The 19,756-nt window shown below is 34.7% G+C and overlaps 3 protein-coding genes across 5 annotated transcripts in view; all 3 read left to right on the top strand.

Annotated features, from left to right (window-relative positions):
- Positions 1-19,756, top strand: part of LOC142358754 (proteasomal ubiquitin receptor ADRM1-like) — a 275,805-nt gene that overhangs the window by 164,073 nt on the left and 91,976 nt on the right. The window lies entirely within an intron of this gene.
- On the top strand, positions 10,895-13,293 carry LOC142358751 (uncharacterized). Its single transcript, XM_075410313.1, has one exon. The coding sequence runs from the start codon at positions 10,895-10,897 to the stop codon at positions 12,977-12,979; it is 2,085 nt and encodes a 694-aa protein (XP_075266428.1). The 3' UTR covers positions 12,980-13,293.
- LOC142358750 (uncharacterized) overlaps positions 13,360-19,756 on the top strand; it is a 71,505-nt gene continuing 65,108 nt past the window's right edge. For 2 of the 3 annotated variants that reach the window (XM_075410310.1, XM_075410311.1), the window contains exons 1-2: positions 13,360-13,529; positions 16,851-17,170. In XM_075410310.1, coding sequence (XP_075266425.1) covers positions 16,888-17,170 — 283 coding nt within the window. In that variant the 5' untranslated portion in view covers positions 13,360-13,529; positions 16,851-16,887. Of the gene's footprint in view, positions 13,530-16,850; positions 17,171-19,756 lie in introns of those variants that run through there. The other variant, XM_075410312.1, reaches the window with a different exon arrangement.

Genomic DNA, 19,756 nt, shown 5'->3' on the forward strand with positions numbered 1-19,756 from the left:
ACTATCTAAGAATTTGAGACAACCAATGCTAAACATCTTAGACTTAACAGCAGCTAGTGGTATGTTATCTACTTTTCTTTTATCATTATTCTCTTTAAAGAGTTCACTGTATAGTAGGTTGAAGTCATAGCCAGAGCCATTATGTAATATTACTGGAATGAAGTTTTGTTCTTTGTATCTGAGATTACATATTTTACATGCTGGTTCTCTATATTTACCAGTTTCATGACAGTGACCTCTTACTTCATTAATACATGTTTTGCTGCAGATATGACCAGTGTTATTGGTTTCATGATATAATTTATCTTCTTCTGTGAATGTCATTTGTTTGTTGCGCTTGAAGTTATTCTCAGTTTCTATTTCTAATAAATCACTAGCAAATCTTTTAATGCAGCCTAGACCGAAGTAGTGCTTGAAATTACCTTGCCAGGTGTAACCCACAGCTATTGGAATATGTTCAGCTATTACATATTTAGTTGAGACTTCAACAATGCAACATTCTATATCAGCAGTTATAATATTTTTTTATATTCTGACGTTTGTGTTCATTTATAAAAGTAATATGTTTTTTCTTAGGACAAACAATCTCTGGTTTGAATGAGTTGTTGCTTTCATGCTTATCATATTTAATTTGTGAGTTAAACCAATAGGTACACCTATCACAATAATAATAATTAATGTTGTTTTTATTTGGTCGTTCTAACAGGGTTTCTATATTTTTTATTAGGGCACAGTGTTCTATTTGACCATTACTCCAAACTAGTATTCTTACATCTTTTCTATCTTTATTAAAATCATCCACTTGTTTAAACAAATCTACTTCGCCCCACCACAAGTTGTGTATACCCAAATATTAATATTATACAATTTCTGTATTCTTATCATATAAGCAAAATCATCTTCATGTTGTTGTCTTGGTTCAATTAGTTTATCTACATACGTACTTTCAAGAGTTGCATGGTGTGGGGCGGGATGTAGCCATGGGGTTATAGTTAGTTGTAAGCAATTGTATTTATAACTACGTATATTTAATATCGACTTAGAGTTTTTGAGATCAGGAGGTAAATCTATATAACTACCAATAGATGCTTTAGCTGGTTCAATGTTTAACTGAATACTTCTTATTCCAAGAAACTCAAAATCATAACCATAACCTTCATATATTTCCTTTTCGAAATCTAGCCAGCGATTGAAGTCACCATATTCATATATTGCATCATTATTAATATAATCCGTATTGAAAAATATTTTAGTAGTTTTAACTTCTTCTTTGGTCTCTTCTTATAATCACATTCAGCCGTGATCTTATGTTTAAAACTCTGAACTTTTCAAAATTGGTAACAGTTTTTAATTTCTTCTAAGGAGTAATTAGTTGCTTCATCTATATCTTCAATGTAATTGCCGCCTTTATCAGTAATATAAAATTCTCTCATGTTCTGACTGGAGTTTATATCAAAGTCTTCTGTGTTTTCTAGATACTTACGATTATGACTATTTGAGTGAGTAGTTAGAGCTGTTTTATTCCTAAATTTTTCATGACATTTTTTACATTCATACTTAATTTTAGAGTAGATGTTGTTTTCGGGTTGGGGTACCCCTTTAGTTTTAGTTTTAATAATATCTTTAGTTTTAATAATATAATCATTTTCATCCGAATTATACACCTTCTCCAAGATTTCTTCTTCTTCAGACACAAACATTTTCTCCAATAGTTCCTTATGTTTGAGATCGTATGATTGATGCCTGTATAAACCCTTCTTTGTTTCAAAGGATAGATTACAGACATCGCAGAAGTTTATGACACTAGTATTAGTTGATTGAGACATGATGTATTTATTTAGGGAAAAAATGAAAAAATAATTTTTCGAAAAATGAAAATGAAATGCAATAAGTGTGTAAATAAACCTTGGAAAGAATGTTGTAATAATTGTAAAGAATTAGAATGTTCTTGTTATGTATGTAAAAATATGGTTAGATGAAAGATTATATAGAACATTTGGGATATCATTATTCTGATCCTGATCAATATCTAACATGTAGTATGTGTAATGCTTATAAACATATATCATTATATAGATTTAGAAATAGGAAAAGTAGAATATGCTTTTATCTTCATAGATATAGATATGGTCATTCTAGAAATCAATTCAGAGAGCATGTTTATAAGTATAATATTCAATAAGACACAGAAAAACACTAATCACCGTGTTTCCACCGATCTCAGTGTTTTTGACTGTGCTCTTTTTGTTCGCTTCCTTTCATATTTAGCAACCACTAATAGTACAAGAAGTCAACAAGCTTGGTTTAACATCGCATTACACATCAGTGAAACTGCTTCGCAGATCGAATGAAAAGTGCATGTCATGCTAAAATGGCCGCCATCATTGACAAAGAAAGCCACCACCACTAACAGAATGCAATCAAACAAGTGAAAATTTCAAATATATGATGCCCTTAAAAATTAGCTAGTAAGGTGAGTATTTATTGAAATTTTATTTAATTTTTAATAAATTTACAAAGATTTCAATTTAATAGAAGGAATTAAATATTACTTTACTTTCAAACAGCTGATTACTTGGGATAGGATAACTATTTTTAAGTTAAAAATCATATCAGAATATTCTAGAAAAAAGAATGTTCTAGAATAATTCTCCATGAGGGGACCTTTATTCTCCACGGCACTTTTTGGCTATTCATCATGAATTTCACTTCACTGCAAAAACTAGCGAAAAATTTTAAACAATTTTTGTCATTTGACGAGAATTTAATAACTGGAGCTTTTTCATGCATTTCTTTATCTGAAGAAAATCTAAACGAGTTGACTAATTTAACAACTCAAATGATTACATTTTGTAAGGAGAACAAATGCATACCCGACAACACCGCCGAACTTGAAAGGGAGACTGGAAAACGAACTAAAACCGAACTCTTCTAGTTATTCCTCTCCAAGTTCAAGAAGAACCTACTAAGTTACAAGGATCAGGAAACACTGGACAAGTTTGAAGTGAATGTGCCGGAATATTTATCTTTCCACAATAAACTAATAAACCAATTCATTCAATATTTGTAAATTTGAGTCTTATCTCACCACAGTCAATAACATGGAGGGAAAGCTGAATCGTTTATATCTAATTACAATTTCTGACAGAGGATACATATGGGGAAGTGAAACAAAATCATCAAGAAATTAATAAGGATATTCCCTGGAAAAAACTACTGAACGATAAAGGATATTCCTACTCTACTGTCCAGAGTTATATCAACTTGACTCAAGCGTGTGAAAGCTATCCCAGGATCCTAGTCTCAACAGACTACTACTCAGAATGGAAAGAGTTCCTTACAATGTTTTTGGCAGAAGTTCAGAAAGATAGCCAGCTACAATCGAGGTGCATGACAGAACTACAATTTTCATAAATGATAAACAAGTGATTGGTTATTGAGAAATATATTTAATATTAATATTGATATTGATATCCCTACAAATGATATATTAATATTGATATCCTTAGTGTTAATACATTAATATATTCACCTGATTGTTAAGAGTTCAGTCAGCTTAATAATTAAAATTAAAAGTGTTCATGCATTCTGTAGTTGCAGCCTCCCCCACAGTTGCCATTAAGAAAGCTCGAGCAGTACTGCCGTAGCGTGGTAAAAGCGAGTCAACCTTTTAACAAGACCTCTCAAGACTCAGCTCAAAAAAATGTACCCTGGTACATAGAATCACTCAGTTAAACATCATAGATCAAAAGGTAAAGTCAAAATTTTAAAGAAAATTGTTTCTTATTATCAATTTCTAAGCAATTTTGAGTTATTTTCAGTCCATCCGATTCTATTGGAAAAAAACTTTGTGAGATGATTAACCTGATTTATTTCAATATAGTTTGGCATATTAGATATGAAATTAGGCTTAAAACTAGCTTGAGAACTTTTGGATATTAGTTTATGAAATGCATAAATTATACTAGCTATGTACATTTTTGTACACAAAATTGTGCGTGTAATATGTATTTATTGTGGTGAATATAGTAGTGGATAAAACAAGGGATTCAACAAACAGTAAAATTTGGCCCGATTCGACATGCGCGATTAGCGTTAGGAGAAAGGGACAAATTTTACTGGTGGTTGAATCCCTTGTTTTATCCACTACTAAAACTGGGATCTATTCTGTTTTGCTCTTCTCCAATTTATTCACTCTATAAAGTTTGAGTGCATTTAACCCCCATGCTCACTTGCAATTGTTTTTATATAGTAGCCTAATAATTAACAACCCAAACTTTAATTGGCTTCATAGAGAACACTGCGGGCGGCAAAAGAATAAAACTATCGGTTGATATGAAGAAAAACAGAAAAATTTCAAAAAGCGTTCTGAATAAAAATGACATATAAAACAAACAAGTTACCATCTAAATTGGTTGTCAAAGAACTATGTCTATTATAAAATTTTTAACTACAAACGGGTTAGCTAACTTAGCTAAATATTTTGTAAGTATGAAACATTTTCTGACAATCATCAGTTAAAATGCTTTTTAAAATCTCCTTTTGCAATCAAAATTATTCACCAACGTTGACCGCAATATCCAGGAAAGCTAGTTCTCGTTTTTCCCAAGAAAGGCTTCGCAAAAGTATTTACATTTTCTTGTAAATCAAAAAAGCTTGTGTATACCTCTCCTAAAAGTACGTAGCTTCGGAAGTTCAATATTTTCCCGGTTTCTGCTGGCAATACACATTTTTTGTTGATTCACGTTTCCTGCCATATCCTGGAAAGCTGCTAGTTAACATTATTCATTCATTTTTCTATGAAAGGCTTCGTAAATGTATTTACAGTTGCTTGTATAACAAACAAACCAATGAATACTTCTTTTTTGCTCTTTTTTGTCACACACTTGCAACACACTACATCAATGTTGACTGCTGGCTGTATGCCGAAATCTAGTTCAAGTTTTTCGTTTATTTTCCTGTGAACTCAAATTTTCATGCAAATTGTTTCCTAGTTAGAGCAAATTGTTGTGGTCGGCAGTTGACAAAAAATCATTGACCGTTGTTCGTAACTTTTGGATAATTTTTTCCGTAATGATTGTTTTCATTTCAAGTAATATTGCATTTTTTTGTTTACTTTTGTCTTCGAGTATATCCAAGCTATCAATTTTCATTCAATATTTTCATTCAATGTTAAATAAAACAGCGCGAGTATTGGGACGCAGTTGGTCTTGAAAATCACTAAGTCTTCATTGTCACCTCCCTGGAAATTCCTCCCTAAAAAATAACTAAGTAGGAATTTCTTGTAGTTCCTTTTACCACTTCGTTCAACATATTTTGGCCAGACAAACTTTGCATTTTAATAGTGGTACTCAAGAAAAAGTTGTAAAAGTAAATTCCTGCAAATTCCTCCCTAGATAAAACCTAAGTAACATATTCTTGTACTTCTTGTTGCCACTTCGTTCCAGGAAAAAGTAAAAGCAGAAGTAAAATTTAACATAACGAACCATTTTTGGTACGGTTAGGGAATTTTGTCGTAAGCTTCTTATGCAACTTCTGATTTCTTCTACCTGGCAAATGTCAAGTGCCGCCTAATTGCGTTTTATTCTGGACTTCAATACGTCAAAATTTTTGTCAAAATTGACTCAATTGCATTTTCATCATCAAAGTTAACAGTAACACTGAGAAGAATGATTTCCTTTGGTTATAAAACCTGATGGAAAAGAAGCTCTTCATCTTTGGTGAAATTATTTTCACACTATTTAGTATTTTAATTTTTATTTTAATCCCTCCATTCTAGTTCCCTATGTGTGCTATATACATATATATATATATATATATATATATATATATATATATATATATATATATATATATATATATATTTATAGGTGCTTTCCTCTCCACTTGTTAGTTATTTTTGTGACTGGGCCGTCTTTACACTGTCTGGAGGGGAACAGCTTGGAGTGCAGCATCCGGTTACTAAGTGCTACTCATCATGCCCTATTTTTCGACCTACATCCATCGATGCCGGATGGTGTACACGGCCCTTTATTGTTGTTATTAAAAAAGATGAAATTTAGTTTTAATTTTTTGATCTAGTCTGCGCATAGAAATTTGAGGAACTAATGATTCGGTCTTTTCTTCGAAAAGTTTAGATTTCTGTGGATGAGATCCAAAACAAATTTGTGGATGAGATCCAAAACAAATTCATATTTTTGCTGCCTGAAAAGCTTTGATAACATTATAGTCTGCCATTTGGTACTAGGGAACATAAAACACATACATAACATATAAAACATTGAAAGGATTGATGTACTTTGGGTAAAAATCTCATGGAAAAACTCTGCATTTTTGGTGAAATATTTTCCACACTCTTTAGTAGTAATTTTTCAACCTAGTCGTCCCATAGAAAGTTGAGTAACTAGTGACTCCGTACTTTCTTCAGAAAAGTTTAGATTTCTGTGGGTGAGATTCTGAAACAAATTAACAGGTGAGATCAAAAATAAATTCCTCTTTGGTGCCTGAAATGCTTTGACAACAAAACGTTCTGCCATTTTCTGCCTAGGATGTCCTGTTTGTGCCGGAACGTGTTGAATAAGTCAGAAACGTGGCAAATGTTGGTTTTCATAGCAGCGCCCTGGAGATCGACATCTTAGTTTAGTGAGCCGATGCATTTCTTTTTCATCTCATTAGCTGTTCTGTAAATGAGAAACTTTTTGCTCCAAGACTTAGCAACCATATTTTGGACGGAACATATTTTTAGCAACCATATACTGTGGTAACTAAAAGTAGTTGGAGGAAAAAGAATGAACAGGCGTATCAGTCTGATTAGAACACTGGCATCCAAGTCTTCCAGACAGAAAAAGAAATTTTTCTCTATTTACTTTTAGATTGGCGAACAATTAAGCCAAACGTCTTCAACCTCGAATCATTTTTGTTGGTAGGAGTTTTCGATGATACATCCGGGTTGATGCTGTTTTTAATTTGGTTTCGAATCTCGGTCTGAGATAAGACATTTCAGTCTTTCTGACTGATATTAAAATAAACAAACCAAATGCATCTTACATTGATTACAGACTACTTTAGACGCCCATCTCAGTGAACAGCACTTTAATCGTTTCCTATTTTTATATCGATCTTTGTCTTTCCAACTTCTTAATATTATGCAAAGATCGATATAAGAATAAGAAACGATCAAAGTGTTGTTCACAGAAATGGGCTTCTAATGTAGTCTGTAATCAATGTAAAATGCATTTGGTTCGTTTATTCTAAAATATGGTGAGCAGGTGAGCATGGGGTTTATATGCACTCAAACGATATATGCCAGCCAAATTGAATAGCAAAAAAGACTAGATCCCAATCGACAAAAAACCCATCGGAAGTTTTAAATACGAAGATTTTCATAAACTAAAAAGCTACATTACGGAAAAAATTGAAAGATAAAATCAAAAGAAGGAATACAGAAGAAAAAGATGACCAGTTTTCAAAAAGCAGCATGTTTCCATCCCACGTAAAATCTTTTTAAGTTGCTAATGCCTTGATAAACTTTTACCTTGTCAACTCAACCACAAGTTTATTGGCAAGTTGAAAGGTTTCTTAATGTAGTTAAGGTACTGTTGATTAGAAAAATATAGCGAACTTCTATCAGGATTTTCTGGAATTAATTTTGTCATCCCATCCAAATTTGTGTCTTTCCAACTTTTTGATACTATGCACAAATTTGGATGGGATGACAAAATTAATTCCACAAAATCCTGATGGAAGTTCGCTATTTTTATTAAATCAGCTGTACCCTGACTCCCTTTTGAAACGTTTCAACTTGCCAGTAAACTTTTGGTTGAGTTGGCAATGCAAAAATTTATCAAGGCATTAGCAATTTGAAAAGATTTTACGTGGGATGGAAACTTGCTGCTTTTTGAAAACTGGTCATCTTTTTCTTCTTTGTGTTTCTTCTTTTGATTTCATCTTTCAATTTTTTCAGTAATGTAGTTTTTTAGTTTATGAAAATTTTTGTATTTAAAACTTCCAATGGGTTTTTTGTCGATTGGGATCTATACTGTTTTGCTATTTAATTTGGTTGGCATGTATTGTATGGGTGCATATAGACCCCACGCTCAACTGCTGTTTTTTATGGAGTAGACTGATACTTAACAACACAAATTGTAATTCGGGGCATAGAGAACATTGCGGGCTTCGACAGAAGAAATGTTTCGGTTGATATTAAGATAAACAGAAATTTTTCAAAAAGCGTTCCGAATAAAATTGACATCTGAGACTAGCAAGTTACCATCTAAATTGGTTGTCAAAGTACTATGTCTTCCGATTTTTTTTAATTTAAAACGGGTTCGCTCACTTAGCTAAATATCTTGTAAATATGAAAGATTTTCTTACAATCATCAGTTAAAATGCTTCATAAAATCTTCTTTTGCAATTAAAACAATTCACCAACGTTGACTGCCATATCCAGGAGAACTAGTTTAAGTTTTGATTCCATTTTTTTCATGAAAGGTTTCGTAATTGTTTTTACATATTCTTATAATTCAAAAAAGGTTGTGGATACCTCTCTCAACAAGATTTGCTTTATTCTGGAGGGGTGCGTAGCTTCGGAATTTCAGAATTGCTCCTGTTTCTGCTGGCAATTCAGTTTTTTGTTGATCCTCGTTTACTGCCATATCCTGGAGAGCTAGTTAAATTTTTTTCCATGAAACGCTTCGTAAATGTAATTACAGTTGTTTGTACATCAAAAAGGCCACAGAATACTTCTTTTTTGTCACTTTTTTGTCACACTCTACAACACATTTTTTTGTTCTTCGACGTTGACTGCTATATGCGAGAAAGCTAGTTCACGTTTTTCATTCTTTTTCATGTGAACTCCAATTTCTCATGCAAATTATTTCCTAGTTAGAGCAAATTGTTGTGGTCGTTTTTAACCCCCCCCCCAAAAAAAAAAGTTATCTACGAATATTCGAATAAATTTCGTTTCCTAATTTTTATCTGCTGGCGTCTCATCGCATTGAAAACTTCTACCCCAACATCGTTTTTTTTCTTGTCTTTCTTCTGATTTCATTTTTCTTTTGATACCAGTTCTCTTTGATTTCGTATTCGACGGCCTTTGCTTTTTCATGACAGTCAGGGATTTCATTCAAAAATTTTCATTCAAAAATACTGGCCGAGATCACTACCAGTGAAGCCGCAACTGACAAAACGTCTTTGACCGTACCAGATACCATTATTTTTAAAGTAAAAATTGATGACAGTTTGAGTAGCAGCTTAAGTGCTAATCCCGCAATGTCGGAAGGTGTGCCACTTAACCGACATTGCAGAGCAACTGGGATGGCTTCCGGGAACATTAGTGTATAATCTTTTGAAATCTAGTGATACAATTTGCTCATCCGCCTCCAGCTCCAGCTTTTCAAGTTTTTGTCTCGCTAACAAACTCGAAGTTTCAATGTTAGCTCCCAAACGTTTTGAAAAAGCAACGAAATAGGTTTAAATTTTGTTAAGGACTTCCTGGAACAGAAAAAAACGGGGTTTATTGGTGTTTTTTCTGTGCTAACCTTTGCGATTCCATAAAGTTGCGCTGTCGTGAGCCCGTTTTCGTAATTTTTGAAAATTTTACCTTAATGATCTTGTTTTTTCATTTCAAGTAAAGTTCCATGCATTTTTTGCGTTTACATTTGTCATCAAGTGGATCCAAGTTGTTTTTCATTCAATGTTAATTAAAACGACGCGAGTATTGGGCACCTCGTGGTCTTGAAAACCACTTCGCCTTCCTTATTACTCCGTGGAGATCGAGAGAATAATTAGGTTGCACTTTCCTGGCATCCCTGTTATTTCACGGATATTTCAAATAAATTTCGTTTCCCAGTTTTTATCTGCTTATCTCTTATCGCATTAAAAGCATTTACCCCAACATCCTTTTTCCTCGTTTTCTTATCTTTCTTCGGATTTGATATTTCATTTGATATCAGTTCCCATTTATTTCGTATTCGACGGCCTTTGCTATTCCAAACCCCTTTTTTCTGACAGTCAGGGATTTCGTTCAAAAATACTGGCCGAGATCACTGCCAGGGAAGCCGCAAGTGACAAAACGTCTTTGACCGTACCAGATACCATTACTTTTAAAGTAAAAATTGATGACAGTTTGAGTAGCAGCTTAAGTGCTAATCCCGCAATGTCGGAATGGTTGTCACTTAACCGAAATTGCAGAGCAACTGGGATGGCTTCCGGGAACATTAGTGCATAACCTTTTGAAATCTAGTGATACAAATTGCTCATCCGCCTCCAGCTCCAGCTTTTCAAGTTTTTGTCTCGCTAACAAACTCGAAGTTTCTATGTTAGCTCGAAGTTTCATTTCAAGTAAAGTTCCATGCATTTTGTGCGTTTACTTCTGTCATCAAGTGGATCCAAGTTGTTTTTCATTCAATGCTAATTAAAACAACGCGAGTCTTGGGCACCTCATGGTCTTGAAAACCACTTCGTCTTCCTTATTACTCCGTTGAAGTCGAGAGAATATTTAACTTGCACTTTCCTGGCATCCCTGTTCCCACTTCGGTATGCGAAATTCGGGATTGAATAATGCTAATAAAGGAAAACCCATAAAAGTTCAGGAAGTAAGAGTATAAGTAATGAACCAGTTTTGGTACGGATCGAAAATTGGGTTCTACGTCTTTTATGCGACTTGTTATTCTTTCTTCAACCTAGTATCAGCGTGTGATTCCATATTCGGTCTCCTCTTACTCCTCGTGAGGCATAAGATTTTGGGTGGCAGAATTCATTCAGTTTTTATTTATTTATAGAAGTAAATAGTTTTGCTCATTGGGCTTAGGAAGGCAACGAATAGATCATAGAAGTTTTATAAGGTTATGCAAAGTTAAGGAGCTGAATGCGAGCATGGTTTCCGATTTCAGGTATGGATGCAACAGAAAATGATGAGAGAAATTCATCGTCGAGCTCGGAGAGTGAAGACGATGAAGTAGTTGAAGAAATGAATGAGACGTTAGAAATAAACCCTACTCAACAAGAATCCGAATTGACACAAGACCTCGATCAAACCTTGCACGTTATACCAACTCAATTCGCAAATGAGGATGACTCGGATGTTAGTTCTGAAAAAGGTGGTTCGGAAAAGGAAGAAAGTGAAGCGGAAAGCGAAGCTGCTGTAAACATAGATGCACACGACGGTAACGACGATGACATTGCTCCTAGTTCTCCATATATCGAAGCAACGCCTCAGTCACCTGTTATTTCACCTAAATCTCCACCGCCTAATCCTTCATCTCCAATCGTGGAAAACCCAGAGTCACCCCCACCACCTTTAAAAGATGTGAATAATGATTTAATCGAAGAAGAGGAAGAGGAAGAAGAAGCGTCATCATCGAGTGGATCGGAGGATGAAAATGCCGATCCTAGCTCACCTAATGAGCAGGAGAGCGCAGATAAACCAGAGCCACCAGTTAGGGAAACATTGAATATCGATAACTCAACTGCTGATGAATATCAAGATACGGCTCTTAACCATGATAATGAAAGGATTGACGAAGAGGATCGGTTGCCTAATAACAGTAACGAAGAAATAAGTAAAGGTTTTGGTGTGGAAGACAATGATGCAGACGATGAATCTAGCGACAATTCGGATGACGAATCTGATGATGAAGCACCGAAACCTGTACCGATTGCCGATTCTGACGGTGAAGGCAAATCAGCTGTCTTAGACACGTTAGGCTTGCTTCCTGAGATTAAGACAACGTTACCTGAAAACAATGATGAAGAAGATGAGGAATATGATCCTGAGGATCCGGAAATGCGAAACAACGATGATGAGCTTGATGAACCGGTAGAACCCGCTGATAAACAAAACGCAAGCAGTCCTCAAGAAGTTCACCAAACCGAAGAAGGAAACACTGTGATTGATCATCAACCAGATGAAGAAAATGCCGACGAATCGCAGAAGCCTCAAGAAGCAATAAATGATATTTTTGGGTCCTCAGACTCAGGCGAAGAATTTGAAGGGTTTGACGATGCGGATTTAGAGCGTGAACAAGCTCCTGAGGTGGAACAGCAGCAGGAGAAACCTCAAGGTGAGGGAAGTGAGGATGAGTCAGTATCCGATTTCGACCGAATGCTTTTGAAGAAAAAAGAAGAAACCGCCAAGAGAAGAAAACGACGCCATAAGGAAGACACTATTATAAATGACCAGGATGATAAAATTCTGAACATGATAACTTTAATGCGACAGGCTGCTGACGATGATAGGTCATTAAACAGAAATAACAAGGCTGCCCTTGAGAAGCTTAAGTTGTTGAACAGCGTCGTTTACGAACTGAAGAAGTGTCATCTTTTAACTGCTTTTGTTGAAAATGGAGTGTTACTATCGGTGGCCGAGTGGCTCACGCCCTTACCAGACAAAAGCTTGCCACATCTTCAAATTCGGACCAATCTGCTGCAAATACTGGAATCGTTTCCAGCTCTTGATTCTGCCATGTTGCGTGAAAGTGGAATCGGCAAAGCTGTCATGTTGCTGTACAAGCACCCGAAAGAGACCAGAGATAACCGTATAAAAGCGGGAAAGCTGGTGAACAAATGGGCGCGACCTATTTTCCAGCTCACTGCAGATTTTGGTGCAATGACGAAAGCTGACCGAGAGCAGCGCGATCTTGAGAAGATGCCTCCTCAGAAACGGAGAAAAGATCAGTCCGAGAAAAAACGAGACGAAGATGAAGACGCGCCAAAAGGTCCAGGTGATGCCGGCTTCGTTTTGCGAGCGCGAGTACCTCAACCGTCTTTTAAGGACTACGTTGTGCGGCCCAAGTCTAAATTTGAAAACCCAGACGCGGAAGATGATGACGAAGAAACAGAAATGCCAAAACCAAGAGGACGTTCAGTTATTGTAGGAAAATCCAGATTAGATAAGTACATCCAAAAGGATCGAGAACGGAAAACGAAAGCCAAAAATACGCACGCTGTTAAGGTTAACTTAAACGGGGGCAAAATCTAACCATATAATTTCGTTATTGGTGCTATTATTTATATGGTCAAAGTTAACTAGTGCTGCTCGTATGACACGGCACAGATTTGAATACTTTGGTTTTCAAAAAAAAAAGAATTAAGTCGCAAAAAGGACTCATCTTTGAATTTGAATCTTGATCCAAATGAGAATTTTGTTAGTGCGCCGATGAATGGTACCAGAAGATGAATTATATGCGATGTTATTCTTTTTGTTCTTTATTATTATTATTGGTTCCTAAATCTTTGATGTTCTTTGAAATTAGTGTAGTGCGATCTTTTGTAAAGGAAAAAAATTGAAAGTTGTTTGTATTAATCAGGGAGAGTTTGGCAGAAAATCGAATGGAGACAAAATTAATGTATCTTATTATTACTAGTTTTCAGATTAGTATGTGTTGTAACAGTTCTAACTGTATTCTTCATTTTGAACCGTAAAGCAGTGGGTGGAGGTTTTTGTTATATCTTCGTAACACTGTGATCTGATGTTTGTCCAAAAATGATGCTGCGTTGCCGAATCTTTCGTAAAAGGCGTCTGAAATGAGGTATTTCCCATCATTCTGCTCATTATATCTGCCTTGAATGTGAACAAGGCTTAATTCCCTTAAATCACTTATTGAATGTTCCGGATATTTAAATCTTAATCACTTCACCGATGAAGAGGAGCTGTCAGAAAGTTCTTAAGTTAATCAAAATTTCATTTGTTTTGCCGGACAAATTTAAGCGTAACTGTTTAATTGATGTGAAAATTGATTCATTTCTCAAAAAACAGAGGTGGTTGTCGGTTTTTTAATCCTGTTGGTTTTGAATGCAATCTTTCATTTGATCGTTTTTTCGTCTGACCTTTATCTGTGAAAAAGGGCATGAACTGGTAAAACTCGAGGCTTGAAGACAATAAGGCAAAGTCCCAGACAGTAATTTTGCAGCTATTTTCTGTTCCTTCGCATAAATATTTTTTCAGTTCTTTGTGAGTTACCTGACCTCACTTTCTCTCGAATTGAATTTTCCTTACTTTATTAGGATGATTACGTGTGCTCAGAATGAAACTTAATTACGTCTGCTCACAGCTTATTTCTGGCAATTGTTCAGCTTATATTGGATAGCGTTTTAGGCTTCAAGTGCAACTGGCGGCTGTCACGTCCAGTAAGTTAAAAAAAGAATTAAGCCAAGTCTTGAAAAAATGAAAAACTGATTTTGATGATTACGATTTGGCTAGAAGGCGTTGTTCTGTTCGTCGTGACATTCTGATGCAGTTTTTTAAACTAAAAAAATCCTGTTGTGCGGAGCCAGACTATTGAGCAGCTGATATGTATGGCTTTGAAATCTGAAAAAATCAATTTGTTAAATACGTCAATTATAATCAATTTGTTAAATGCAGGGAACTGTGAATAATGTAAGAGTAAAAAATTTTTGATGCAATGTGCTTTCGAGTTTCGCCAAAAACAATGTAGCTATTTAAATTGCTCGATAAGTTTAGTTGTTAAAAGATAAAAGTTATAATCATAGCTTCTATAGATGGCTGGAGTTATGATTGGCCTCCTTGATTTCGTAGCAATTCTATGAATTCGAAATGTATCGGAGAGCATTATGTACACATGTTAAGCCACTGCAGATCTGCTCACACATTCTGGTTTTATGTCAAATTAGAGTTGTAATTTCATCACGCCAACCCTTTAAGGCGATTTTAAAAGCTATTACTTTGAAGCCGTTATTTTTTAATACTTTCTCAAGTATGGAAGGAAAAATAAGTGTTTTTGAGAGAACATTTTTTCACTTGAGATAGTGTTACTTTGGGGATCTATTCTCTTTCGGCCTCCCAGTGTTTTTATGACCCCCAGTTACAGTTTTTATGTTGTTATGTAGCACGTTACTTTGTAAGAAAATAGCACGTGTGCCTGGGGGTCCTAAAAGATTTATGCTTACTAAGCTCGGGGGGGGGGGGGGGGACAGAATAGATCCTACTTCGGTTTTATATACCGTTTTTCGTGTTTTTGACAGTTTTTGGAAATGATTTCCGAAGACTTTTCCTAGGCAATTCAACATCCATTTTTAAAAAAATTTTCGTTACATTGTTATTCAGCTTCTGTTCTGCTGTTCTCTTATTACTGTAGTCAAAATCCATTAGTACCATTGACGCCAAGTTCTTTTAAGATCTACAATCACTTAGCTATTGGAGTGATATTTTATTGTGTCATGGATTTATTGGGCACACAACACGACTTCCCTCACTTTAATTAATGGGCTTTAATTAATTAGATATGTTAAGCCAAACGAGGATGTCTCACTTTGACTGATAAGTTTTTTAAAAGCAATTTGTCATTTTAATTTCTTCAAAAATCAAATGTTATCGCTGCGATTGATGAAAACATTTTTTTTTCTACTGAAAAATTGCCAATAGCTGTGAGGTTAATATTGACGTCACCGTGTTTTCTTTACAATCTTAAGAATTGGAATTGTATTGGGGCACTGTCTTCTAAAAAGTGTTCAAAAGTTTTTAATGATTGTGAAGTCAAATTAGAGCGGTGTTATAGTCATCCCGCAACAAGTGGGAGCGAAAAAGCGAGTCGTTTTGAATTATTCGCTCTAACAAGCAGAATGAGAAATATGGAGTTTGAACAACAATTCGCTTTCTCAACAGTTGTTTTTTGGTTGTGCAGCAGTTTGACTTGTTTTTACTTCTTAAGGTAGTCATGTGGATTTGTTCTAGCGGTTTTTCTAAATCCATCTCGTCACCTTTCTTGGTCTAGTTTTTTGTTTAGCCGATGAAAAATTTTTGAATTGTGATTCTATCCTGTTAGTTCTGACTTATTCTCTACTGCTTTGTGTGTAGGTTTTCTCAAATTATTTTGTTTAGATCACTCATCGAATTTGTTTGGGCATACAGGCTTACCTCACTCAAAAAAAGTGACTTCTGAACTGACTTGATAAATCTTGATTGACTGTGATAACTTAAATTGAACGTCTATGGGGCCACCAAAGCTGGATTTTATATAACTTTTTAATCGAAAAAGAGCAGTCTTTAAATTTGTAAAATTGTCATCCTATTATCAAAATTTGAATCTGTTTTTAGTCTTTACTTATGGTCATTTAATTAATAGCGTTGTTAGCATTCGTAGAATTAATAGAAATACTAAATTAATTGAATTAATCGAGAGGGTCTCTACAATCTATTTCGTGGCGATTAATGTCCGTAATAGCTGCCAGCTTTATTTTTGTCTTATTATTTTTATGGGTGTTTTGAGACTTACGATGCAATAGCTGCTATTTTCGACAGTGTGCTAGCTTTGTTCTCATCCGTGTATATGCATTACTGTGGTTCAAATTGAGTTCAAGTGGACTTTCTGTCGATAAATAATGTCATAGAGTAAAATTTTCAGAACAAAATAGAACATTTCGGAACACCTATAGTGCCTGTTTTCAAGTAGTATTCATGGTTTTTTAGGCTTGAACTTTGTGTGCGAAAACACAACACACATCCTTTTTGCATGTTGAATGTATTATTCCATTGTTGATTTCTTGAACAAACTTTGGCGGCGAGCACTTCGGAGCGTGAATAGACTATTTTGTATCACACTTGTCCCGTGATTCATTGACGGGACGAAAGGGCAACTTTTTCTCCCTCAAAATATTCGCCTTTTGCTAAGGCTGCTAAGGGAGAAAGCAATTTAGTGACTTCAAGGGAAATTGTAGGACAGTTGAGAGTACTGTTCCTTTTAATGGAGTGTACGCCGTTTCGCTGAATATGTATCATCCAAGCCCCTCAATTGTAATAAAAACTTGTTTTATGTTACTTGCTCTTCTTTATTTTGATATCAAAACTAGATTTATTTTGAGAGTATTGAAAGCTAGGAGTACGTACGTTTTAGGGCTCAAAGTAGCAGTACAAGCGTAGCCCAATGAAGCATGAAACTACGAGTCGAGAGTGACTTGAGAAATTTCGCAAATCTTGAATTGAGAAACCGAAGAGACTTCAGTATAATCGAGTCATCATCCAAGGAACATTGCAATAGAAGAAAGGCTGACACTAGGGACGAAATAACTATGATTACGAAGCGGGAGTACTCGGAGGTGGGGCAGCAACGTCACAGTTCATTTAGTTCTCTCTCTTCGGAAGTGGACCAAAATTCACCTTCTTCCAACTTGACACCAAATAATGATGCAACCACTACCACTACGACGACGCAAAGTACGTACATAATATAACATCATTTGTATGTTGATTTTTGTTTAATAGCTGCGTCAGCAATTCCAGGCGGCTATTATTGCGATCCTAATTTTTTTTACAATTCAAAGAATTTTTTAATTGACTTTTTCAATGACTTCAGTGATTTCTACTGCTTTGCAGTTAAAATTTGTATTCGTGACGTCATTTCTGCTTTTAGGTCATTTGCGTGACTTACCTCACTCAAAAAATGACTTCTGAACTCACTTATGGAACTTTAAATTTTATGAACATTTACTAATAAAATGTCAATAGTGTGCATCTAAGTAGTGTTAAACTTATATGCCCTAATTCCTGAGTAATAGAGTCTTGAGTTCTAATATCAAATATTAATTTCGAAAAAGCTCGATTAGGGCTTTTTCCTTGTCGAGCAATTATGTCTCATAAAAAATGACAGTCCGAATCTAGCCCAAAAAGTCTAGTGGTCTATTAAAAAGCTCTTGGTCGATCTGTCAATCTTATTTCTTTAGTTTGTTTCAATTCATTGTAGGCCACAAGCGTCTATCGTGGCTATTTTCCGGCAATCTGCCGGATATGTTTTCAAGTTTTTTTTGTAAATTTTTGTCATTTTTCAAGTTTTTTCAGGGGGCGAGGGAATCTCCTTTAAGGTTCGATAATAGGGCACTGAATAGTTTCGATTAATGATGGGTTGGCTTTCAACATTTTAATGTCTCGAATTTTAGCAATTTTTAAATAAAATCTGTAATTTTTTTAAGGTTTCCTAAAGATTTTGTCAATTTTGTCCTTTCTCAAGTGCTAGAAAACCTATTCCACTGTGAGATAAAAACTTACTGAAGTTGTTAGATTCAGTTGATTTGTTTTCAACAATTTAACCTCTCGAATTTTTTGATAAAATTTGCAATTTTAAAATTTTTCAAAACATTTGTCTTTTATTCAGTTTTCATGCCTCAATAGCCAGGTAATCTTATCCAGGGTTTGGTTGTATGTTTCTAAATAAATGCTAGGGGGCAATTGAATGGTTTTCAACATCTTAATAGAAAGAATTTCTATTTTTTGAGATTTTTTCTAAAAAATATTGCCTATCGATCTTTGAGCCAATGATTTTTCAAGGTATGGAATTGGGTTACTGGCTAGCTTCTAGAGACACAGAAATTTTTCTCAATATATTTATACCTTGATTTTCAGCACTATTTCTTTAAAATTTGCGATTGATTTCATTTTTTAAAAAATTTTTTGGTCATTTTCGAGTTAATCGATCTTCAAGGGCCAATGCATTTTTTTCAGGTTTTACAGATATCATACTGGACTGATTTCAGAAGCGAAAATTGGTTTGGAACATATTTTTGAAATAGGTATATTTAAAGGGATCAAATTTTGCCTTAGGGTTGAAAGCTTAACGAGTTTTATCAATGAGTATATTTTTGTTTAGTTTGATTTTTTTGTTTCCGAATTTTTTTGAGATATTTCTGATTTTCTTAGTGTTTTGGCCGGCATCGTTCATTTATTCTGCGGGTCAGTTAAAGTACTTTTAAGTTTTTCATTCAACTCTTTGAATTGTATTTCAGGACTTGTCCTGCTATGTTTTTTACTTTTTCTAACAGATTTTTGTTCCATATTTGACTTTCAATGACTTCAGTGACTTCTACTGCTTTGCAGTTAAAATTTGTGTTAGTGATGTCATTTCTGCTTTTAGGTCAATTGCGTGACTTGCTTCACTAAAAAATGACTTCTGAACTCATTTATGGAACTTCAACTTTTATGAACATTGGCTAATTAAGGATCAATAGTGTGCATCTAAGTAGTGCCAAACTTATTGCCCTACTTCTTGAGTTTTTGATTTCGAAAATCAATTTTTAAAAAGCTCTTATAGGGTTTCTTTCCTTATGGACCATATGTGTATCATAAAAATGACAGTACGTATCTAACCCAAAATCTAGTGGTCTTCTAAAGGACTTTTGGTCAACCTGCCTCTCTTGTTTCTTTATTTGTTTCAATTCATTGAAGGTCACAAGCTTCTATCGCGCCTATTTTCCGGCAATCTGCTGGCTATGTTTTATGGAAAGATTAATATACTGGAGTTCATATTTATTCTCACATTTTTGGTACAAATGTGAACTTTTTGCCCAGCCCCACTTTTTCTTTTCAGACTTTTTTCGGACAATGTTTGAGGCAATTTTTTGCCCTTTATTGTTTTCCTGTTTATATGTCACCGTTTCTTAGAACTGTAGAATCGTGAATAAAGTGTGAGGTTGATCAGTAAATCTAAGTAATCGCTTCCCTGTATTGAGAAAACGGAAAAAAACTCGAAACGAATATTCAGGTTTAAAAGAGAAGATATTGGCTAGATTTTCAAATTGTTACGAACAAAGTTGATCGTGTGAGGCATTCCCCAGATCAAAAGAGAAACTGTTCGAGCACTAACAATTCATTGATTGTTTGAAATTAACAATCAAAATCCACAAGCAATTTTATTTTGAAAAAATATTGGGTCAAGTTTTTTTTAAAAGAAATCCAATTTGAGGATTTTTTAACTTTTTTTTGTTGATGTCAGATTTGGTTAACTTAGAGAAGAAAATTTAATTCTATATT

The sequence above is a fragment of the Convolutriloba macropyga genome, chromosome 2 (genome assembly GCF_964194025.1).
Source record: "Convolutriloba macropyga chromosome 2, txConMacr16.3, whole genome shotgun sequence".
In the NCBI taxonomy this organism is placed as follows: Eukaryota; Metazoa; Xenacoelomorpha; order Acoela; family Convolutidae; genus Convolutriloba; species Convolutriloba macropyga.